Source organism: Heptranchias perlo, chromosome 15 (assembly GCF_035084215.1).
Source record: "Heptranchias perlo isolate sHepPer1 chromosome 15, sHepPer1.hap1, whole genome shotgun sequence".
Classification (NCBI taxonomy): Eukaryota; Metazoa; Chordata; class Chondrichthyes; order Hexanchiformes; family Hexanchidae; genus Heptranchias; species Heptranchias perlo.
The window spans coordinates 34430211-34454527 of NC_090339.1; the positions used below are offsets into that span (position 1 = coordinate 34430211).

A 24317-nucleotide genomic window follows, 5' to 3' on the forward strand; every position below is an offset into this window, starting at 1 on the left:
AAATTCCCCCACTGAGCGGGAGCAAGTTGTAGTGTGAGCTGTCTCAGTGGGATCTTACAATGTATGCTCCTGACTACAAGACTGTGGTACAGAGACTGAAATTTGCTATTTTTGTAACTCTTATTTTGTTTTTCTTCCTGCAGCAAATGGAGTAAATTCAGCAGTGCTCAATTCCAGCACCGCTGGAGGATCTCGTGCTGCTGATGCCCTTTTCCCTCGTTCGACAGCCGATGAGAACGATGGGATCATTTTACCATCCATAATTGCCCCTTCATCCTCCTCAGAGAAGGTTGAATTTAGCAGCTCCTCCGATTCAGAGTCTGAGACAGACCGGCACATTCCACGATCAAGACAGAATGAATCTCAGAAGGAGGATAAACTCACATTGCCACTGGCGGGTATCATGCAGCGAGATTCAACCAAGCAATTGCCCAATGTCACAGAACTCTTCCCAGAATTTCGGCCAGGACAGGTGAGAAACTGGGTTCATTTGGATAGCATATGGAATGAATTACGTAGAGGAATGAAAGTGTATGTGTAAATATATGTGTGTGGGTATATATCTGTGGCCTGGGATCATTAGGAATGTAAGTGGCTGGGTGTGGGACTACTGGGAGAGGGTTTGTGTACAAATATGCGCGCACTAAATATACACATATATGTATGTTTATATGCCACCAATGATTCCAGACCAGCACCCCTCTCCCAGTAGTCTCACGTCATGGCAACTCCCTCCCTAATGATCCCAGATCGCAGTAACCAATCAACTGCTCCAGAACTCCACCATCCATCTCCCAGTGCTGCTAGACCCTGGGTCCCCACCCCCTTTTCCAGTACTCTCAGATCCCACAACTCCACCCCACAGTTCTGACCCCTGGGATCCTCTGTGTGACTCCCAAACCCAGCCATTCCTTACAAATATTCCCACACCACACCGCTGCTATCTCAGCGCTCCCACTACTGCTGCATCCCAGCAAATCGCTCCCACTTTTACCCTCTCAACACACCACTCCCAGACTCCAAGTATCCCTCTTCCACTACTTCCAGACTCCCACCACCTCTTCCCACATTGGGAGAATCAGAACCTCTGATTCTCCCAATGCTACCAAACCACATGACCCTTCCCCCTCACCCACTGACCCGTATTGCTACACATCCCCTATTTACCAGGGACATCTTTCCTATCAACACATTTATCCTGGACTTTAAAAATAAAGTTACAAAAATGATGGACAGGAAAAGACCAACGAGTCCATCAAGCCTGCACCACACAGTTGTGATGCATGAAACATTATCATTAGACACACGCTACCCACCAGCAACCACATAACCTCCTGGGAGAGGCAAAAAAACGGATAAAAACCCACAGCCAATTAGGAGAAAAATCTGGAAAATTCCTCTCCGATCCCATAAAGTGATCGAAAACTAGTCCAGGAGAGTACACTGAGAATTGCCAAGAATTTCACCTACCTTTTACATGGGGGGAAGAATTGGATAAGGGTCCGTTCTGAGTGATGGTAGCGTGATGCGCTAACACCCCGCGCCTGATGGACCCTGGGCAGGCAAGACGCAAGGGAGTACTTACCTGCAATCGGCGTTCCTTTCCCGGCCTTGCACGTGGAATCAATGCAATTTGCACTTTCCACCACCAGAGGGAGCTCCATCTCTTAAAGGGAGGATGTTTCTTAGAAATCTCTTAAAGGTAGCTTGTACCTGTTATTTGCTGAAAATAACAGTCTACTGTCTGCATGGAGTCTGAACAGAGATCAGACATTGGACACGTAAGACGCAGATGCAGATCCCATCCCTGTGTTTACACACTGATGAATTACGTTAAAACATTGAATAAAGGTTGCGCACTACTAAATCCCACATCCTCCAATCTGCATGCCAGACCTCACCAATCTGCCGACCTGAGTTGGTACCAGGTACCATGTGAGAGTGCATGCACCAAGGTTCTCTGCTGATACACCCAAGGTCTCTAGTGCAAGAGGTGGATGGAAGGAGGGACATCCTATATCCGCTGGGGGGGGCGGCGGCAAGAGGCCTTTCAAACATATACTCAATATACTCAAAAGACAGTGGGAGGCAGCGGGGGACGAAGTCAATGCCAGACGCACAGCATCTTGAACGTGGATGCAGTGCAGGAAGAAGTTCAATGCTTTGACATGAATGGTCAAGGTGAGTGAGGTCAACTGTCAAGTGCCGTCTGCTACCAACTGCGCCACGCACCACATCTCCCACATACCAATAAACTCTTTGCTTCAGTACTTAACTCTTCCAATCAGATGCTTCCTGTCACCCTTACACATTACCACTGTTTCAAGCTGCTCACCCACAACTCACAGGCCACATACACTGGCAGCTATTCAGCCATGATAGGCACATCACCCAGGCACACGTCCCGCTTTCTTGTAGGAGAAGGTGGCGCATATCAAGAGCCAGCAAGTGGCAGTGGCATTTAGCCCCTCAAGCCTGTTCCACCATTCAGTGAGATCATGGTTGACCTCTGACCTAACTCCATATACCCATCTTAGCCCCATATCCCTTAATACCCTTGGTTCCCAGAAATCTATCAATGTCAGATTTAACATTCACAAGTGAGCTAGCATCAACTGCCGTCTGCAGAAGAGCGTTCCAAACGTCTCCCACCTTTTGTGTGTCGAAGCATTTCCTAACTTCACTCCTGTATGTCCTGGCTCTAAATGTTAGGCTATGTCCCCGCGTCCCAGTATTGAAGTCGAGGAGACCCCCAAAAACAGTTACAAATGTCTCAGCAGCCAGAGGCAATAATCCAGCCACCAACCTGTAAATCCTGCATGGTCCCTTCAAATAACACCGGTGGGGGGATCCTCCAGGCACTCTAAGACACGTTCAGACCGAGGTTAAGATTGTGCATTGAGTTGAGCGTTAAGTCCCAAAATGCTATGTATCACTTTAAATCAGCGTTGCACACTGATTGAAGCCATTTTCTTCCTACTTTACATGATTCCAGCGTTCTTTATCTGTGCCTGCGCAAACTCCTGTGCCAAGTTGTCGTCTGGCGCACGTAATGCAGGAAACGTGCGTGCGCATCCAAGACGCCATCTTGGATGTCGGAGAGGCCGTGTAGTGCCGAAACAACGGGCGCTACACGGCCCAATTTAGCGCCCATGATCTCCGCCCCAGCCAGGAACCAATCCAACTTTCTTCTGAAGATTTGCAGAGTCGGTATTCACTGCACAAGCTGGCAAATTGTTTCAAAGGTCTATTATCCTCTGGGGGGGAAGAAAAGAACCACCTAACGTCTAATCAGCTAAAACATACAATTGAGTATGTAGCTGAACAAATATATAAACGTGAAGACCACAAATTTACAATTTACAAAAAATTATGAACATAATCACACAATTTGAACCCAAAAATACCACTAACACTCCCATAATACTTTGCAATAAAAATGCAGTTTCACTTCGTCACCGTAAATTAGAGGTCCTGATTATATATTATGCGTTACTTATAAAACAACATATGGTCCCACTCACCATGAGCAACGTATGCTCTCACCAACATGACCAATGCCATGGGAGATCTGCTTTTGCTGTAATCTATTTCTAAATAGAAAAAAATGCTGATTGGATCTAAACTTTCCATTTTAAAATTGATCAAAACTTCCTATGTCAGGGCCTGTCTATGGAGAAAACCATTATGAAAGTGTCATATAATGGATACTGCCAATACATTAAGCCTATAGATGGCACTGTAAATATCTGATTTTTATTTTAAAGTGTGATTATAATATTAGGCAGTATTGCAAACTGATGTTTGTGAATCAGTGTGACCACCCAGTGGCTGTGCAGCAGCTCTTTGCTTTCAGCAGCTTAGTCTGGCTGTTGACTAATGTCTTCCCTTTGTTCCTCTTTTTGCCGAATATCACATGTGGAACCCAGTATTGGATGATGTAGACCATTTTAGCTTGTGATTTTCTGGCAACCCCTTGATGTGTTGCTATCTGGGAATACAAGGTAGTACGGTGTGTTTCCTTACTGGATTATGGTGAATATTTTCAGTAGCTACAGTTCCTTCAGCAAATTGCCAAATTTTCAGATGATGTCTTCTGATCTCCACCTCCTTGGAGCCCTGGTTGTCATGGTTAGGTAAGATTGCAATGGATGATTCGTACTTTTAATTTCCTTACCTCGCAGGTGTTGCGTTTTTTGCGTCTGTTTGGACCTGGAAAGAATATCCCGTCAGTTTGGCGAAGTGCTAGGAGGAAACGAAAAAAGAAGCACCGGGAGCCACAACCTGAGGCCCCCATACAAGAAGGAGAGGGAGAAGAGACGGCAAAGGAACAAAAATCTGGCTGGGAGTATCATTATGCTGCACCCCCACTACCTGAACAGTGCCTCTCTGATGATGAGGTGTGTAATGCGCAAAGTGTGGAGGAATAGATGGAATGGGTGAGAGACAGGAAGTTAGAAAAGTATAATTTATTGTTGCTCTATACCTGTATAATGTTATATAATTGACATCCTAAATGTAAATCTGAATTAGATAAAACATTTAACTGTTCATGAGAGCCTAGTGGAGCATCACACACAGCACCTGGTGGTGAGCAGTGTGAGATACATGTTCAGCATCTCATCCCTCCCTACCATATGTCTCTGAGTTGCCCGCCTGAACTGTGTGGCTATCACAGCAGTGGCTACCAGGCAATTCCCACAAGTGGAATCAAAGGAACAAATAAACTAGAATTTATATTGTACCTTTCTCGACTTGAGAATGTTCCAAAGCCAATGAAGTACTTTTTTTAAAAAAAATCTAGTCACTGTTGTAATGTAGGGAAATGCAGCAGCCAATACGCCACAAACAGCAGTGAGATAATTTACCATTTAATCTCCTTTAGTTTTGTTGGTTGAGGCGTAAATGTTGGTCAGGACACTGGGAGAACTCCCCGGCTCTTCTAATAGACTCATTCGAAAGATGGCACTTCTAGTTCTAGTTTTCAAGAACAGAGCGGTTGAGAATGGGTTTTTTGAGGAGCAGGGCAACAACAGTAATTTTGAAAGGAATGGGGACAGTAGCTGAGGAGCTGGTCCAATTTACAATGCCAGCTAGCATGAGGACCAGGAAGCGACATTGGGTGGTCAGCAGTTCAGTGGGAATAGGATCAAGAGAGTAGGAGGTGGATCTCTTGGATGTGATGAGCTTGGGGAGGGCATGAGGGGAGATGGAAGAGAAATTAGAGAATTGTGGGCTTAGGGCTTAGGGCTAGGGCTGGGGGCAGCTTGGGTTAGGTTTCGTTTGGTGGGAAGGGGAAGGGGTGAATCAGCAGAGGCAGCTCAATCTTAGTGACAATCTCCGTGAGCTCCTTGTACTTGTTGGAGGTGAGGGTGGAAGGGGCAGGGACTTAAGGAGATTGTTCGTAGTGGAGAAAAGAAGCTGACGTCATTTTTACTCTCCAGTACGATCTTGGAGTAGTGGCTGATTTTGCCAGAGGAGAATGAGTGCTTGATATGGTGAAACCATGCCTGGTAATGGATGGCTAAACCAGTTGTATGTCAGATATGCTCAAGTCTGCGTCCCTTGGACTTTGTGGAGCAAATATGGGGGCCATACCAGGAGAATGACCAGGATGGGAGAAAGTTATGGTTTTGCTGGGGACAAGGGCATCAAAAGCAGAGAGAGTTTTTGAGCAGCTTGACAGCTGCCAAAGTGTTACAGTGAATAGAAGGCTAAAGGCTAGGCAGTTGGGAGTTTGAAATTGTAAATGACTGGGGAAGAGTTTTTTTTACTAGGGATAAATGTAGAGAAAGTGGGGCTGGATGGGTTTGGAAGGTTTTTTGAAAAAAATTCATTCTCAGGATATGGTTATCGCGAGTAAGGCCATCCCTAGTTGCCCTTGAGAAGGGGTGGTGGGTCATTTTCTTGAATCTCTGCAGTCAATGTGGTGAAGATACTCCCACAGTGCTGTTAGATAAGGAGTTCCATGTTAGGGGGATGTGGGTGATGAGGGATACAAGGAAGTGTTCAGAGATGGCCTTGTCATTGATCGAGACAAAGGCAGTAGAGAGGTCACTTGAGATGGCAAGGTTTAGTGGGTGTCCATGAATATGGGTCGAAGAATTTATGTGGAGGGAGAAGTTTAGGGAAGATAGGAGGGCAGTAAATTCAGAGGAGAGAAGGCAGGGGGAGCTGAGATGGAGATTAAAATCACAGAGGATTAGGAGTCACTAAGTACTGAGGCTGAAGAGGGAATGGAGGAGGATATCTTGGCGAGAAACTTGAGGTGGGGGGTGGCAGGGCAATGGACAATGAGGATTTTAATGGGGTGGAACAAGGTGAGGTGCTCGAAGGATCTTGCACTAATTAAAGTGCAAAATTTCTCTGTTTATTTGAGCGTTGCTAATAGTTAAGTAGAAGTCTGTTTTGAGTTATTTATTAACCAGACAGTATAAGCTATTTTGCTATTTTATGTCCTTACTACTTTCAGATTACGATGATGGCTCCTGTGGAGTCCAAATTCTCTCAATCCACTGGTGACACTGATAATATAATGGACATGAAACCGAAAGTTGCGGAATGGCGCTACGGGCCCGCACAGCTCTGGTATGATATGCTGGGGGTGCCAGAGGATGGAGAGGGATTTGATTACGGCTTCAAACTGAAGGAAACAATAGAGGAAGAAGAGACGCAGGAAGATGAGGTAACCTGCCTGGTAGAGGTACAGGTGAGTAAAGCAGACTTATGGAGAAAAATTCTATGGGCTGGTCAAATGGGCTGAGTGCCGTTGTATCTGCCACTTGCTCTGGGCTAACGGTGGTTTCTGTGTCTTTACTTAGGAATAAGCTAGATTTTCCACCTATTAGTCACTAGCTGGAAATCTAGCCCTAAAACTCTTCAGAGAATGTTCACCTGGACCTGTAATTATCAGGAGGCAGTGGCTGCTTGTTGCTGCATAACTGTTGTAATCCATTTATCGTTAGCTGTATTTATACTACTGTGCCCTGGGGACATGCATTAATATAAAAGTGGCAGTCTAAGTCAGGAGACTACTGACCACGCTAAAGCCTTGAGATGTGAAATTCTCCTCACCCTCGATTCAGACTAGTTTGAATTTTCCAAGAATGCAGAATAAATCCAGATTTAAACACATTCTGAACGACTATACACTGTTAGGAGCTGCATGTTCTCTCACTAAAAGGCTCAAGTGCACTCCTTTTACTGAAGAGCTTTGTTGCCACTAGCAAACTTGCATATTATCGGAGTTGTATTTGAACCTGGGTCTTGGGTTGTGTAGGTTCTAGACCTTGGACTTATTTGGGGGTTGTGACAAAGTGCAGCAGACAACTGGTTTTGGTGCAAGAAACTTCAACCTTTTATTCAAGAGAGAAAATACAACACAACAATCTTAACACTAATAAAATGGGGAACACTTCGGTACACACGAGGGAAATTACAGTAGAAAGATACCTCACCCCTCCCAATCCCACTGTACTAGCTAAGTTGGACTCTAAAGGGCCAGAGATAATGCTCACCAAACGAATCCTTGACCGTAATTCACCCAGAGGTAAGTCAGAAATAGATTGTAGAGTGGAAACTTTGCGGATCTTCGGTTTTCTCCCGAGTTGGTTTTCTTTGGTCGCGGTGGCCCAATATTACCCGGTTGGTTGGTGGCAATATTCGGTTGGTTGTTTCGTAAGGCCCTTGTTGCCGGGAGGTGTCTGATGGTCACTGGGGCTGTTGCTCTGGTGGTTTCTTGTGTGTCGGCCTGCTTCTAGAGCTGCTGACCTTCCCTGTCGAACTGCTTTCCTGTTGCCCCCTCGCCTTGTTGTTCGCTGGAAGCTGCTCTTCCTTCCAGAGACAGGCAGAACAAGAGAAGCAGAACACCAGCGCAAGCAAGAGTCAGAAAGAGAGAGCGAGAGAGGTTTCGAGTTTCCATTTCTATATCCCTCTCTTACAATGGTCCTCGTCACTTTTTTTAAAAAAACACTTCATATCTGTTTAAACAGTTCTTACAAAGTCCTTAAGAATCTTTGATGGCTTTTTGATGGTCCCTCATCATGTTGCAATTGCTTCTCCCGATGGGTCATTGTTAATTCCAATTTTTAGAGCTTGTCACACAAGGCTTCCTTTTGTGTCCAACGTCCTAGGTGTTGATGGGTTTTGCTTTAAAACAAAGGCATGGCCCCACCATGTCTGGAGCAGTTACCTCTTTCAATGGCCTATTGCCTTTCGAATTAGTGCTGAGTGTTGACCACCTGCTGTAGGTTTTGCATTAAAACAGAGACATGTCTGAAGCAGTAATTCTCCCACATTCCACTGTGTGTTGTTGAATTCGTCTGGTGACCTCTCACCTATCCTTCCATCTTAGGATTTTGGTCAATGGCCAAAGTTTTTCCATACTCAGGGAAAAGGTGAATTCCCAGAATTCTTACAGTCGCCCCTACGAGGAAGCGAGTCCCTTAAAGGACGTGGATTCCTCAAAAAGTACTTTTCCCTGGCTGATGCTTCCTGGTGCGGCGCATGTGAGAGTCAACCTGAAATGGTTAGAAAAGAGTCCAAAGTCCTTTTCTTTATGGTTTTTCTCCGAGTTTTTGGGGGATCTGTGAATTTTGTGAATCTTGAAGGTTGTAACAGGACCTTTAAGTTGGATTTGATCCTGGAACTTGGAGAGTGATATGAAAGCCAGTTTCAATTCCAGTCACAATGCCTTTTCCCCCAAAATTTCCCAAGTTGTGTTCTGGCAGTACTTGTCAGTGGTTTCCCAATTTTATTCTTTCCTATTCATTTGGTTTTGCTGGACTACTCTTGCCCCCAAATCAAAAGTGCAGCAAGATTAGTTTTCATTTATTTCAACAATGTTCTGTATTAGGAAATATGTTCTATCCATTTTTCCAATTTTACTTTATAACATGCTCCCAATCGGAAATATGGATAATTAGATTTGAAGATGTTACATGCATTTTCCAAGCGGAAACATTTTCAGTTTTCAGGGAATTGCTTTTCATGTTTTTAGTTGACTACTCATGCCATAGTTAAAAGCTGAGATTTTCTTCCAAATCCTATTTCCTTATATATCAGAAACAGGTATGTTAATTTGCCACTTTCAAACATGTTTATTGTGAAAACCAATAATAATGAAAACTAACAACTTGATTTGAATTTTTAAAAACATTACCACCAGATCTTCTGTGCCATAGTTTATGGGCAGTCCGGGGTCTGAAGCACAGTGTTGATGTTTAGCTAGGTCGCCCTTTTAAGGCCTCTGCTCAAGGCTTATTTCCATCACAAACCATTTTGAGCACTTCTCATTGAGACTGACAGTTTAATGGTAATTCAAATAAACTAGTGTTCCCATTTGTCAGTCTCCTCCCCCAACCTGTCTGCAGCCCCTTTTGCATTCCCAAGTATTCCCATCACACTTTCCCCATCACCAGCCAGTTCCTGTCGTTATGTTCGCCCCTTAAAGCATTTAAGTGTATCTGCTTCTTGCTTGGCCTCACAAGGAGACCTTGGGCCTCCCTTCCCCGGACTTCAAAGAAAAGCAGAGGGTTGTCCTGGTGTCCTGGCCAACATTCATTGATCAGTCAACACCACAAAAACAGATTAACTAGTCATTTATCTCTTCATTCTTTGTGGGATTTTGCTGTGAGCAAAAACAAAATTGCACTTTAAAAATAATTCATTGGCCATCAAGCACTTTGGGATGTCCTGAGGGCATGAAAGACTTTATATAAATGCAACTTCTTTCTTCTTTATTGCCATGTTTTATTATAGAAGTGCCTCTCCTAGTAGAGCACTCCATTTGATGTTGCTGCTAGTGATGACATTGTTTGTAAATATGTATGTGTATGATTTTAGGAGCCTTCTGAGGAGATGGAGAAGTCAACTGATGAGAAGGAGTTTCAGAGTGAAATGGAGGCTCTTCTGGATGAGCATTTTCTCATGGTCACTCAACTGCCCTGGGAGGAGGACATTATTTGGAATGGAGAGGATGTCAAACATAAGACCACAAAATCCCAGCGAGCCAGCCTAGCAGGGTGGTTACCATCCAGCATGACTCGAAACGCCACAGCGTACAATGCACAGCAAGGTATGAATGTTTGTCCCATTCTGCTAATTCTTGGTGGTTTAGAGCTCTTTACCAGCAGACACACGCAGGTACATAGGCTGGATTTGCAGAAAGCAATCCTTTTTTTTGTTTCCTTTACATTTCACAGCTATCATGTTCTTCATATAAAATGGACAGGAGTAGAATCATTACTAGCCAGTCAGTAACAAAAAAAACAACTGTTTCCAGGCCAGAGAAAAGCCAGCAACATTCATGCATTATTTCTTTACTTTTGGTTATTTGTTAGTTGTATATTTCTTCTTGTTGACACTGTCTCCATCTCTAGTAACAATTTTTTTTCCAACATCATTTCATGCACTTTCATTTGTTTTCTGTTAAGGGCTCAATCGTGGCACTTCTTGGTTGTCGAATCCTGTGCCTCCTGCTCCAGTTCAGAAAACAGTGCCAGGTCCTCCAATCCCAGCCAAAGGGAAGGACAAACATGCACCAGAGCAGCACGGTATGCCACCCCAGCAAATAGTGCATGTGTTTTATTGGGGGTGAGGAAGGAATAGTGGGCTGGGAATGGGTGTGTGTTATAAAGGGAAGGGTAGGTAGCAGCAGACAGGCAAAGGGTGTGTGTCGTTCTGAGGGTAGGGGCGAGGAAGAGTGTATATATTATACTGGATGCAGAGGAGTTATAGCAGGCTGGATAGGCTAAGTGTTACTCGTGGAGTGGAGGGCTGAAGAAAGGAGGTGTGTTATACTTTGGGGGGAATGAGTAATAGTGGACTGGGGAAGGAGTGTATGTTATACTGTAGGCAGGGCTAGGAGCAGGTTGGGGAAGGGGTGCATAATTATTACTGGGTTGAAGGTAGAAGCAAGTCAGGGAAATGGTGTGTATTATACTAAGTGGGGGGTAGTAGTGGGTTGGAGAAGGGGTAACTTATGAAGATTTTTACCTTCATTGTTTCTTCGTGATAAATGTAAAAAAAATTCACTTCTAATGAAATTGCAGGAGTTCCTCAGGGCAGGTTCCTTGGCCCAGCTAGCTTCAGCTGCTTCATCAATGACCTTTCCTGCTTCATAACGTCAGACGTGGGGCTGCTTGTTGATGATTACACAGTGTTCAGCTCCATTCATAATTACTCAGATAACAAAGCAGTCTATGCCCGCATTCAGCAAGATCTGGACAACATCCAGGCTTGGGCTGATAAGTGGCAAGTAACATTCATGCCACGTAAGTGCCAGGTAATGACCATCTCCAACAAGAGAGGGTAAAACCATCTTCCCCTGACATTCAATGGCATTACCATTGCTGAGTCCCCCACCATCAACATCCTAGGTGTTACTCGAAACCGAACTGGACTGGCCACATAAACGCCGTGGCTATGAGAGCAGGTCAAAAGTTGGGTATTCTGTGGTGAGTGGGTCACCTCCTGACTCCCCAAAGCTTCTCCAAATCTATAAGGCACAAGGATGGAATGCTGTCCACTTGCTTGGATGGGTGTTAGCTCCAACAACACTCAAGAAACGCAACACCATCCAGGACAAAGCAGTCCCCTTGATCGACATCTCATCCACAAGGTTAAACATTCACCACGGATGTTGCGTGCCGTGGCTTCTTTGGCAGCACCTCCCAAACGCGTATCCTCCACCACTTTGAGGGACAAGGGCTTATGATGAATGGGAACACCATCACCTCCAAGTTCCTTTCTAAGTCATACACCATCCTTACTTGGACATATGTTACCATTCCTTCATTGTTGCTGGGTCAAAATCCTGGAACTCCCTACTTAACAGCATTGCGGTAGCACCTTCACTGCACGAATTGCAGCGGTTGAAGAAGGTGGCTCACCGCTACTTTCTCAAGGGCAATTAGGGATGGGCAATAAATGCCGGCCTTGCCAACAATGCCCACATCCCAAGAATGAATAAAAACAAAATTCAGTGAGCAGAAACATGCACCAAAATATTTCAGCATAGGTTACATAAGAAATCGGAGCAGGAGTAGGCCATACCGCCCTTGAGCCTGCTCCACCGGTTAAAATGAAAAAAATTATGATTTTTAATTTCTTCACTGAATCAGAAATCAGTTAAAAGAAAAATTACAGAACAGTATTCTGTGTTGTATGTGTTATTTTGTAAAATGTTTTAACTTGACATTTTTAAAGTGAAAAGATTGCTGTGTTCTGTTAATCAGTAGTGGATGAAGCCACAAAGGCAGCTTGTTAAAATTCCTCATATTTGCTGAAGATAATCTGTCTCATTCCCTCACTAGCCTCCCAAGAAGATGATAAGACTTGGTATTCCATCTTCCCTATTGATAATGAGGAACTGGTGTATGGAAGATGGGAAGATAATATCATCTGGGATGACCAAGCCATGGACAAGATCCTGGAACCGCCTGTGCTGACCCTTGATCCTAATGATGAAAACATAATTCTTGGTATGTCCTACAAGAGGCACTTTACAGCAGAACAAGAAAGTCTAAAAATCATTTAAGCCCTCCAAACTGTAAGAGATTCAGAAAGAAAGAAAGACTTGCATTTATATCACGCCTTTCATGACCTCAGGATGTCCCAAAGTGCTTTACAACCAATGAAGTACTTTTGAAGTGTCGTCATTGTTGTAATGTAGGAAATGCGGCAGCCAATTTGCGCTCAGCAAGATCCCACAAGCAGCAATGTGATAATGACTAGATAATCTGTTTTAGTGATGTTGGTTGAGGGATAGATATTGGTCAGGACACCGGGGCAAACTCCCCTGCTCTTCCTTGAATAATGCCATGTGTCCTTTTTACGTCCACCTAAGAGTCTCATCCGAAAGATGGCATCTCGACAGTGCAGCACTCCCTCAGTACTGATCTGGAGTGTCAGCCTGCACTATGTGCTCAAGTCTCTGGAGTGGGACTTGAACCCATAACCTTCTGACTTAGAGTACTGTACAGGTTAGAACCCAAAGTATCAACCCATCACCGCTCTGAAATGTTGGGAAGCCATGATGTGGGTGATTTTTTTTCAGTGTCTGTCAGAGACAGTGGTCAATCATGGCTGACAGTGAGGTTGATTTTGTATGGCTTCTGAAAGTAGAGAGCAGCAGAAAAAGATATGATTATTTAAGGCTGAGCTATATAAAATTAGATTGAAAAGTTAATCTTTTGGAGTAAGGGAAAGTGAAGTTTTATTTGGTACTTGTTAAGTGACTGATGTGCTGTTGCAGTGTCATGCGTTATTATACAAGTTACACCCATGATTCCGTGCACTGATCTCCCTGTCTGAGCCACGCCATTAGGGGAAGCTCTGATGAGCTCAGACATTTCTCAAAAGATGATCCAACATTGGCCAGTGTCGCACACTTCCCAACAGCTTCCTTAGGACTACATTGAAAGACGGTTAGACAGAATGCCTGCCTGCTCTCGGTTGGAGATGGAATGATGTGGGAGAACAATCACTGTTTTAAAAAAAAAGGAACAAAAAAGGCATTGAGCACCTTTCACTTCATTCATCTTCATAAGAACAGTTTCAAAGAGAAATGAAATTTATAATGAGGACAGTGGTCCAGGCACTGAGGTGCTATATCCTAGAGAGCTAGGCAAGCTGTGATAACCCTGTAATTCACAGAGCTGAGAGTTTGTGATCTGACTAGGACTGTCTAGTGAGGCTCTTGTGCAGCTCTGTTGTCTTGCCACATCTATTTGAGAATGGTGGTGGACAGTCAGGCAACCAATGGGAGGAGCAGGTTCTGAGAGCATCCCCATCCATAGCCATGGTGGGGCCCAACATACGACACAAGGCTGAAATGTTTGCAAACATCTTCAGCTGAAAATCCAGAGTAGATGATCCAGATTTGGATTCAAGAGCTGAAGCCAGATGGTAATTGAGAGTGGCAACATTTGACCAAGTATGGCACCAAGGACCTCTAGCAAAACTGATATCAATGGGGGTTAAAAGAAAAACCTTCCAGTGGCTGGAGTTATACCTGACTCCCAGGAAGATTGTTGTGGTTGTGGAGGCCAATTATCGCAGTGCAGGACATAGCTGCAGGAGTTCCTCAGGCCAGCGTCCTTGGCCCAACCATCTCCAGCTTCTTCATCAGTAATCTTCCCTCCACGATAAGGTCAGGAGTGACGTTCTTTGCTGACGATTCTACAGTGTTTAGCTGCATTCACAACCCCTCCAGTCATCAAGCAGCCCATGCCAGCTTAGAGCAGGACTTGGACTGTATCCAGGCTTGGGCTGACAAGTGGCAGGTAACATATATGCTACATAGGTGTAATCACAACTTCCAGCAAGAGAAAGCCCAACTACCTCCTCGTTCTAACCTTCGTCGGCACCACCATTGCCAAGTTCCCACCATCAACATTTGGGGTCATGACAATAGTGACTACACTTCAAAAAAGTACTTCATTGGTTGTAAAGCGCTTTGGGACATCCTGGGGTTGTGAAAGGCGCTATATAAATGTAAGTTCTTTCTTTTCTTTATGATCCGGCTCAGCTGTGATCCCCTCATTGTCAAATAGCGTGCTGACATTCACTATTTAAACTAATACATGAGGTATGGGCCTTTGGATGTGATAACAGAAGGCCGCTGACAACACTGAAAACATTAGTCAGCAAAGGAGAAAATTGGAGGAAAAAATCCATTCCTTCCAGTGTGAATACTGGGTGGCATGGGGTTGGTATTGGCTTCTAACTAATGTTCTCATGTTGAAAAACTTGACTGTTACGACCTGAAAGCCCCTCTAAAACCCTAATAGCCCTATGTGGATTGACTGATTACAGAGGTAACAGTTCTTAAAAGACAAGCCTGTGCAAGAATGTTCAAGTACAAGCAGTTTTGAGAAATTTGGAAATTGGGTGAACATTGCATTAGGATAGCTCAGGCATTGCCTTGTTTATTACACATCAGTTATTGGTGACAGCAGATCAATATAAATGTCTGAATCGCAGAAAATATTTGTTCATTAAGGACACAGTTGCATTAAGGCATAGGATGTTTTGTTTAGCCTTCATATTTTGTTGCAGACTAAATAGCTACTGTTTGTATTGACTGAATCATATAACTCATTGGGAGATCATTATTGTCCGTTTGTAGGTTTTGCTGTTACTGCTACAAGGCATTGGAAAAAGGAAAAATGTTGGATTAAAAAAAATAATCTGTCATGTACAGTTCTGTTTTAAATTAAGGTGTCAGCCTGGGCTTAGTGGAAGCACACTCCCCTCTGAGTCAGAAGGTTGTAGGTTCAAGTCCCATTCCAGGACTTGAGCACATAATATAGGTTGACACTCCAGTGTATTACTGAAAGTGTGCTGTACTGTTGGAGGTGTCTTTCAGATGAGATGTTAAACCAAGGTTCCGACCACCCTCTCAGGTGGAGGTAAAATATTCTATCGCAGTATCCGAAGAGCAGCAGTGGCGTTCTCCCTGCATCCTGGCTAACATTTATCCTTCAACCAACATCACTAAAACAGTTTAATTGGTCATTTATCTGGTTGTTGTTTTGGGACCTTGCTGTGTGCAAATTGACTGCTGCGTATCCCTACATTACTACAGTGACGACACTTCAAATATACTTCATTGGCTGTGAAATGCTTTGGGATATCCTGAGGTCTATATAAATCTAAGTTCATTCTTTCTGAATTATAGGAGTAGTATGTAAAAGCATCTTTTCATTTAACACTTCAACTTTATGGTTCATTTAAGAACTGTAGCTGTCATTGACTGATTAATGTTAGTAATAGCTTTCTGTTCTATGCAAAGCCTGGGATCAGCAGTGGACAACATGATGAGTTCTGTTTCATTATGCAATATTTTGTTGCATAGTTTACTCAGATTGGTATTGAAGTCAGCTATTAGGTAGGCATTCATGCCTGCTCTGCTTTATTCCAGAAATTCCTGATGAGAAAGAGGAGATGACATCTAACTCTCCTTCCAAGGAGAATAAGAAAGAATCATCAGCTCGGAAGAGTCGGATCCTGTTAGGAAAAACTGGTGTCATCAAGGACGAGCCGCAACAGGTCAGTAAGGATAGAGGTAAAAGTTTCCATACAGATGAGAGACGATGTAATGAAGTAATGATTTCTGTTGATGCTAGTTTTCAAAGACTGTTATTGTGCAATATCAGGCTGTGAGGTCACAGCAAAACTCAAATTTAGGACTCATTGCATCAGTTTTTAGATCCTTTTGTGAGACTTTTGTAGCTTCACCTATAAATGCAAAGGCTCCCTAACAGCCATTTATCAGCTGGTGCAGGAGCATTCTGTAACTGCAGAAGCTTGTCAGTTGTTCAGGGATTTTGCAGTCGAGGGCACATTATTACAACCACTAGCTTCACTCTTAATGGCTTCTGGTCTGGCAGCCGTCCAGTAGCTGCCTCCAAAGGAGGCTAGTTCTACCAGTGCTGGAACCATCTGATAAACAGCAAATTCATCTCTAGGTCATCTTGCACCATATCAAGTATATTTCTTTCTCTTACCTTATCTCCACCCTTCCCCCTCCCATATTGAGCAGTCATCAGTTGGCATACAAGCCAATTGAACTTAGTGGCTGCCTTTGGCTGAAGTAAACATGTACTCTGTGAAGTCAAGATGGTGAGAGAGCCTCTCAACTTAGTTCATCCTAAAGATTTACAGCCAGCAGTGAGGATCCTGTTGGGATCCACATCCTGCAGGCACAGAGAAGGAAGGGTACCACTGTTGATGAGAAGACTGGGAGTTTTGTGTAGAGTGAGAAACTGTAAGCCTCCACACAAATTGGACAGATTATGTAATGTAGCAATTAGCTGCCCAAGTTGAAGAAAAATATTAGAATTTGTTGCCAGGATCTCTAATCTGGTAATACATACATACAGTGAGCTATGTGCGCCAATAGTGATGAGTGACACTCACCCATCTCTCAGTATGCAGTCAACTATGCATGTCAGTATTTCACGTGTATACTCTATCTTGCTGTTTGTCGTACAAGCTTGTACTCTCTCTTGCACCTTCACCAACTGCCAGATTGGGCTATGTACACTGGTGGTGCACAGGTCCCTACTCTTTATGACCAGTTGTGAACTAAACCATGTAAACTATAGTATTGGCACACAAAAACATATACTAGCTCTGCCTCCTCTCTGTCTTTGGTAGAACATGTCACAACCGGAAGTAAAGGACCCCTGGAACCTTTCCAATGATGAGTTTTACTATCCTAAACAGCAAGGTCTGCGAGGGACATTTGGAGGCAACATTATCCAGGTGAGTAGAGCTGCACACTTGTATACTCCCCAGTGTGGGTTTCATTTAGTCACGTTTCAGAGTTGTACAGTCACTAAATTATATCTATAGAACAGAAGGGGAGGGATATAATTTAGTGACTGTACAGCAAAGGTTGCTGAATAGTAATCAGGAATAGGAATTCTGGCCACTTTTTACTGAGACTAGTTGTAGCAAGTAGCCCTCCTGCCACCTGTTTGAGATCAGGAACAGACTGGGGATTGAACCCTAGACCTGCCTAGTCTGTGTGGCTCAGCTATTTACTGCCTTAATCAGTGAAGCCATCAGGGGAGCCCCAAGTTAGAGCAAAAACAAAATGCTGGAAATACACAGCAGGTTAGTTCTGACAAAGGATTATAACCTGCCTTTTCTCTTTACAGATATTGAGTGACCTGCTATATATTTGCAGCACTTTCAGTTTTTATTTCAGATTTCTAGCATTTGCAGTTTGTTTTTGAATGAGCACCAAGTTGAGGGTTTTTTTAAATTGCTTTCATACAAGTGCAGCTTGCTCTGTGCAGGTTTCTGCTCAAATAAAACTCACATTACACTAGAAAAAATGTTATCAAGGGTGATTTCAGTTAGCCCATGATAAAATGAGCAAAAAAGGATTCACTTTTGGGAATTTAATCCAGAGCTATTTTGTGCTACATCATGTATTTCAGGGCACCGGAGCAGATGCAGTATTAGATTTTGTATGGTGTGGTAAAGGAATAAGGGGTGGGTGAAGGGGGGAGTGTGGGGAATGCATATAAAGCCAAAAGTTAGAGGACTGCAGGGTGAAGATGGATGTTGCAAAGATAGGGTGGAGTGGGACTATGGACAAATTTGAAGATGAGGAATTTAATTCATTATACTGGGGGACAGGGAGAACGTGTACAAGGATGGAGATGTTGAGCAAGTGGAACTTAGTGTGAGACGGTGTGTGGGTAGTGCTGAGTTTTGAATGAGTTTATAAAGGAGGATGGAAGACCATCAAGGAGAACTTTGGCGAAATCAAGTCCAGGGGTGACAGAAGCATAGGTTTTGTGGAAGTGTCGATGATGTAGGAGTAGAAGCAGCTGATGTTGCAAGGGTCAAAGTGAGCAGTCTTGGTGATGGATAGGATATGAGGTTGAACAGGACAACAAGACGCGCGTGGCCTGATTCAGCCTGGAGAGGAAAATGGAGTCAGTGGCAAGGAAGCGGAGTTTATGGCAGAGACTGAAAATGATAGCTTTGGTCTTCCCAAAATCACCTGGAAGAAGTTTTGACTCATCCATGATTTAAATATCAGAGACAGGCAGTCTGGCAGCACAGAGGTCGTTGTAGGGTGGAGGGGAATGCTGGATGTTGTCAAAGAAGCCATTACTGGAAAAGCACGGTCGCAGGTTGGACTCACACAAGGGCGGTTGCGCAGAGCTGGACAGCAGAGGAGAGGCAATGCAGGAGGATGGCGTGGTTGACTGTGTTGAATGGTGAGAAAAGATTAAGGTGGACAGGAGTATAACGTATTGTAACTGCAGTCACAGACTATGTTATTTGTGCAGAGCAATCTTGGAGCTATAAGCAGAGATTTGAAAAAGAGTTTTGGGAGAGATGGGTACGGTGTTGGGAAGCCATGACTTATTCAAGAACCTTACTGAAGAAAAAAAGTTAGAGATGGGATTATAGTTTGACACAATGAAGGAGTGATCATGGCAATTTTGAAAGGGTCAGGGACAGTGCCTGAGGTAAACTAGCTGTTAATGTTGGCTAGCATGGAGCCATCCTTACCAACGTGAGTGGGAAGGAGATCATGGAAGCAGGAGGTGGGTCTCATGGAAGCGATGATCTTGAAGAAGGCCTGGGGAGACGGGTGGAAAAACTGCAGAATGACATGATTGGGATAGATGGAGTGGGAGGCTGGGGGATTGTTGGGAGCAGGAGGTATAGAAGGGAATAATTTTTGGCTGCATGAATGATCTCTATCTTAGGGATCAAGAAATCTACGAGCTTTCTGCACTTGTTGGATGTGAAGGTGGGTGGGGTGGTGGTAGGGGAGTTTGAGGATGTGGTTAGTCATGGAATAAAGGAAGCCTGGATTGTCTTGCCCTCCGGGATAATCCTGGAGCAATAGGAGAATTTTGCTGAGAAGATTTAGAGCTTAATTCAGGTAATGAATTCCAAAACGAGTCTTGTACCTGGTGTCTTTGAGCCTTCCAACTTATGGTAGCAAACGTGGAACTCTGCCAGGGGAAGCAGCAGGAGTGGGAGATAGTGAATAATTTGGTGGGAACAGAGGCATTTAAAACAAAGGTGAGGGAACAGGTCAACAGCAGCAGAGGAATTCTGACATATTCAGGGCCAGAGAAGAGAAAGTTGAGAGTTTGAGAGTAAATTTGTGAGGGAGCTGGGGGTAGAGTTTTTTTCCAGGGTTGGAGAGTGATGGTAGTGAGATTGGAGGAATGCAGGGGAATGTGAGTGGGAATGGAGATGAGGAAGTGTTCAGGGATAGTCTTATCAATGATCAAAGTCTCTGAGGTGGAGAGGTTGCATGAGGTGGCAACATCAGTTGAGTGGGTGTGGATGGGAGCATTTATGTGAAGAATGAGTGATTGACAGGAAGGCAGAGAAATCTGAGGAGTACGGCCTGGGAAGTTTAGGTTGAAATCACCACGAGTGAGGAGTTGATATGTGCAGAGACCAAGGGAGGAGAGATGGGAAGAGATCTCAGTGATGAAGTAAACACTGATGATTTTAATTGAGAGTCAAGAGGAATGGGAGAGGGTGTGGGAAGAACATGTGGCAGAAGAGTAAGGGGAGAGGTGGAACTTGGCAATGAGTTACGCCATGGCTGCAGCAGCTTGGTTTGGGGCAATGTGGTATGTGTAGGTAGGTAAGACGGCTTTGTTGAGGGGAAAGGTGTCCTTGTGTAAGCCAGGTTTCTATTTCATCCATAATGAGGTTGTGAAGAATGGGGTCTTAAAAAGGGAGTTAGATAAGTATTTGAAAAGAAAGGAATATAGAGCAATACGGGAAAAGAGCAGGAAAATGGGATTAGAGTAGATAGCTCCAGTTGAAGAGCCAGCACTGACACGGGTTTAATGGGCTGAATGGTCTCCTTTTGTGCTGTAATTTCTATGATTTCTATTTTCCTAAGATCAAGATTTTGTAGAAGATCAGCTTAAGGAGAATCTTCAAATGAGTTCACCACTCGTCACAAAGGAAGAAAGTGGGATTATTGTTATCCAACAAACAAGATATCTGGGTTATAGTGGGACTATGTGGAGAAGTAAAACAGTTGAAGAGAGGGAGAGAGCTGATAAGGCACTGGGACAGGTCAGTTTACACCCAACAAGAATAACACCGTGCATTTATATAGCACCTTTAACGTAGAAAATTGTCCCAAGGTGCTTCATAGAGACATAATCAAAAATAAATGAATGCTAAGCCAAAGAAGGAGATATTAGGAAGGGTGACTAAAGCTTGATCAAAGAGTTCAATAAGGAGAGTCTTAAAGGAAAGGGAGGTGAAGAAGCGGAGGGGCTTAGGCAAGGAATTCCAGAACATGGGACCTAGGCAACTGATGGCACGGCCGCAATAGTAGGGGTTGGATAAAAGGCTAGAGATGTAGGAACGCAGAGTTGTAGGAACGGAGCGTTCTAGTGGAGGGGGATGGGGTTGTAGGGCTGGAGAAGGTTATAGAGATAGGGAGGAGTGAGGCCCATGGAGGGATTTAAACAAAAATGGTTGAGAGAGATGACGGAGAGGTAGAACTGGGCATCATCTGTGTACATGTGGAAGCTGACCCAATGTCTGAGGATGATGTCGCCAAGGGACAGCCTGTAGATGAGGAAGAGATGAGGCCAAGAATGGATCCTTCGGGGGTCTCCAGAGATGATGATGCTGTGGCAGGCAGAAATCGGATTGGAGAGATTCAAATAGTGAGCTGCAGAAATAATTTGCACAGATTTGGGAGTTTATGACACCTTTCAAGGACTTTGGAGAAGAAAGAGAGATTCGAGCTGAGGTGATTGTTTGTAAGGACAGAGGGGTCAAGGGGGTATTTTTGAGGAGTGGGGTGATGATGGCAATTTTGAAAGGGAGATAGTACCGGAGTAGAGGCCACCTTTAAATTGTCTGTTAGCATGGGAGTCAGGAAGGGAAGTTGAGTTGTCAGCAATTTAGTGGGAATGGGGCAAAAGGAGCAGGAGGTGGGTCTCATGGATAAGATGAGCTTGAGGAGAACATGTGGGGAGATAGGAGAGAAACTAGATAAAGATGCGGATTAAGGGCTAGGCTAGGGAAAAGCCTGGGGAGGAAGGAGGGAAGGGGGCAAAGACAGCCGAACGGATGGTCTCAATCTTGGTGACAAAGTTATCTATGAGTGCCTCTCACTTGTTGGAGGGGACAGGGGATAAGGAGATAAGTTGGTAGTGGAGAAAAAAAGCTGGGCATTATCTTTGCTGTCCAGGATGATCCTGGAGTAGTGACTGGTTTTGGCAGGAGAGTGAAGCCTGATGTTGCTTGATATAGTCCAGTTGGATCTGTTGATGGATGGCCAAACCAGTTGTGCACCAGATACACTCAAGTCTGCTACCCGTGGACTTGATGGAATGAATGTGGAGGCCATACCAGAGGGAATGACTGGGATGGAGTATAAAGGTTTTGCTTGGGACAAGGGCATTAAAGATGGAGATAGAGTGGTTGTACAGGTTGACGGCTGCAGAAGTTCCGTGACAAATGGAGAGCCAAAGGTTAAGCAGTTGGGACTTTGAAAGTGGAGTTGTATGTGAATTGGGGAGTTTTTTTTCCAGGGCAGATGCAGAAGGTGGTGGGGTTGGAAGTGAGTAAGGGAATGTGGGTAGCAAGGGATACAAGGAAGTGGTTGGAGATGACCTTGTCTGAAATCGAGACGCAGGAAGTAGCAATGCCACATGAAATGACAAAGTTGAGGGGTTTGCTGTAAATATTGATAGAGTGTGTATAGAGAGAGAAGTTTAGGGAGAACAAGTGGGCGGTGAATTCAAAAGAGAGGGCAAGGGGAGCCTCATCCTTTATTTCCATAAGTATTCCTGGGATAGTTATGGAAATAAAGGATGAAACGAGGATCTCGGGTAGAAATATTTAGCAGCTGCTTGAGAGATAGGGTAAGTACCCATGGACTGGAATGTGTTTAATGTGATATTAACCTTTCAGAAAGAACAGATATACATTGATATTTTTCAAAGGTATTTTATTTCTATGTCAAGTTCTTATCACTAAGTATTGTATATGGTGTGTAACATTGGATTGTGCTTATTTCTAGTAATTTAGTCTAAACTCTTGTTTTGGTTGTAGCACTCTATTCCTGCTGTGGAGCTCCGGCAGCCATTTTTCCCAACTCACATGGGCCCAATGAAGCTCAGGCAATTCCACCGGCCACCACTGAAGAAATATTCCTTTGGGGCTTTGTCACAGCCAGGACCTCATTCGGTGTATCCGCTGCTGAAACATATCAAGAAGAAAGCCAAGGTATTTAAAGATCTTTAGCCATGTATAGGGTGTGTTTTGTTCATGTAAATCAAGATTGTTTCTCTATGTTCATTTGTATCAATTGCAATTCTGAATTCAGTTCCCCTACACCTCTGTTTCCTGGTTCCATTCTACTTGCTATTCTTGTTTCTCATGTTCCTCTTTCTCTTCTGGTTTCAGCCACCCCTCCTCCCCACTTAGTGTTAGTGCAGCATTCCCCTCAGTTCTCCTCCTCACTTTTCCTGCTGCCATCCCAGACTCAGGTACCTGCTGGATGGGCCCATGGTTTCCCTCCTGGATAAGCTTATGCCTTTCTGCTGCTCCAACCTAGGTGTTTTCTGCTGCTCCAACCTTGGTGTTTTCTGCTGTGCCAATCATGGCACCCACTGCTGGTTTACCCAGAGCAACAACAGTAACTGCTTGTCCCCATGTACCAGCACGAATCCCATTCACCCCACTCTCGGAGTAAACCTCTTTCATCTTATCCCAGCCAGCTCTTAACTCCACACCTCCTTGATGGGCCTCCAGTACCAGCCCATTCTAGATTGGCCTACAAAATGTCTTTACCTTGCAAACAAGATCTTCCCCATCATCCTAATCTTGGATAATCCATTGATATCATCAACCTGATTGAAACCTGGTTTACTGACGTTGACTCCTTCCCTCTCATCAAAGCTGACATGTTCAGCTATATGTCCCACCATGTCCTCTGTCCAAACTGCTAAGACAGTGGTGTAGTGCTCAACTCCAGCTCCCATCTTAGCCTGTTCTAATACTCCTCTAGCATTTTCTCTTCATTTGAGTACCTCACCATCTTCCACTCCTACAGCCTGTCCTTCAAATTTCTCTTCGTTTACCGCCCTTCCACGTCTCAATTAAGTCTCTTTTTTTATTCTCCTCTCTGAGGCTTTGCTAAGTGATTATTCATTCTTTGTCATTTCAATCTACACTCGCAGCCCCCAGTCCTTTGATATTTCCACTCTCCAGTCCTCATTCAACCTCATGCTGCATTGGCCATCATGTGTGACCTCATCACCGCTGAGGTTTTGATTATTCACAAGGCTACCTCTGATCAGATGCACTTCTCCCGAGCCATCTATATCTCCCTGTCTGCCTCCAATTCTGCTCCTCATCCTCTGCCCTGGGGAAAACACTTCCAGTTCCCTCAACAATGTCCTTTCTAACCTTCAACTTCTCCTTCTGTCATCCCTCACCTTCCATGACATTTCCACCTCTGTCAATCTGCTGAGCAGCACCCTTGCTTCAGCTTTAGACTTCTTAATCCCCACCATTCACCCTGTACAACTCCCATCTATGCATGCTCAGATACAAAGTTTGCATGCTTAAGCGCATGTGATGCATGTCTGGCCTGGTTGTCTACAGTCAAGTTTGAATTGACCACCTTGACTAGTATCGCCTCTCCTTCTGCAGCCAAATTTAATCCAGGATCATCCAGGAGCCTAAGAACAACCCTAAAAGTTCTCTACTCCTCCTGTCTGCCCTTTTCATCCTCAACTCTAACCCCAAGTGTAAGGATTTGTGATATCTTCATC

General features: G+C 44.2%; 1 protein-coding gene across 1 annotated transcript in view; it reads left to right on the forward strand.

The window, feature by feature from the left end:
* The window catches only part of taf1 (TAF1 RNA polymerase II, TATA box binding protein (TBP)-associated factor), a 100168-nt gene that overhangs the window by 16223 nt on the left and 59628 nt on the right, over positions 1–24317 (forward strand). The window contains exons 7-15 of the mRNA XM_067997051.1: positions 144–472; positions 4185–4400; positions 6473–6709; positions 9844–10075; positions 10434–10553; positions 12315–12482; positions 15926–16053; positions 17164–17271; positions 22591–22764. Of these exons, the coding sequence (XP_067853152.1) occupies positions 144–472; positions 4185–4400; positions 6473–6709; positions 9844–10075; positions 10434–10553; positions 12315–12482; positions 15926–16053; positions 17164–17271; positions 22591–22764 (1712 nt within the window). The remainder of the gene's footprint in view (positions 1–143; positions 473–4184; positions 4401–6472; positions 6710–9843; positions 10076–10433; positions 10554–12314; positions 12483–15925; positions 16054–17163; positions 17272–22590; positions 22765–24317) is intronic.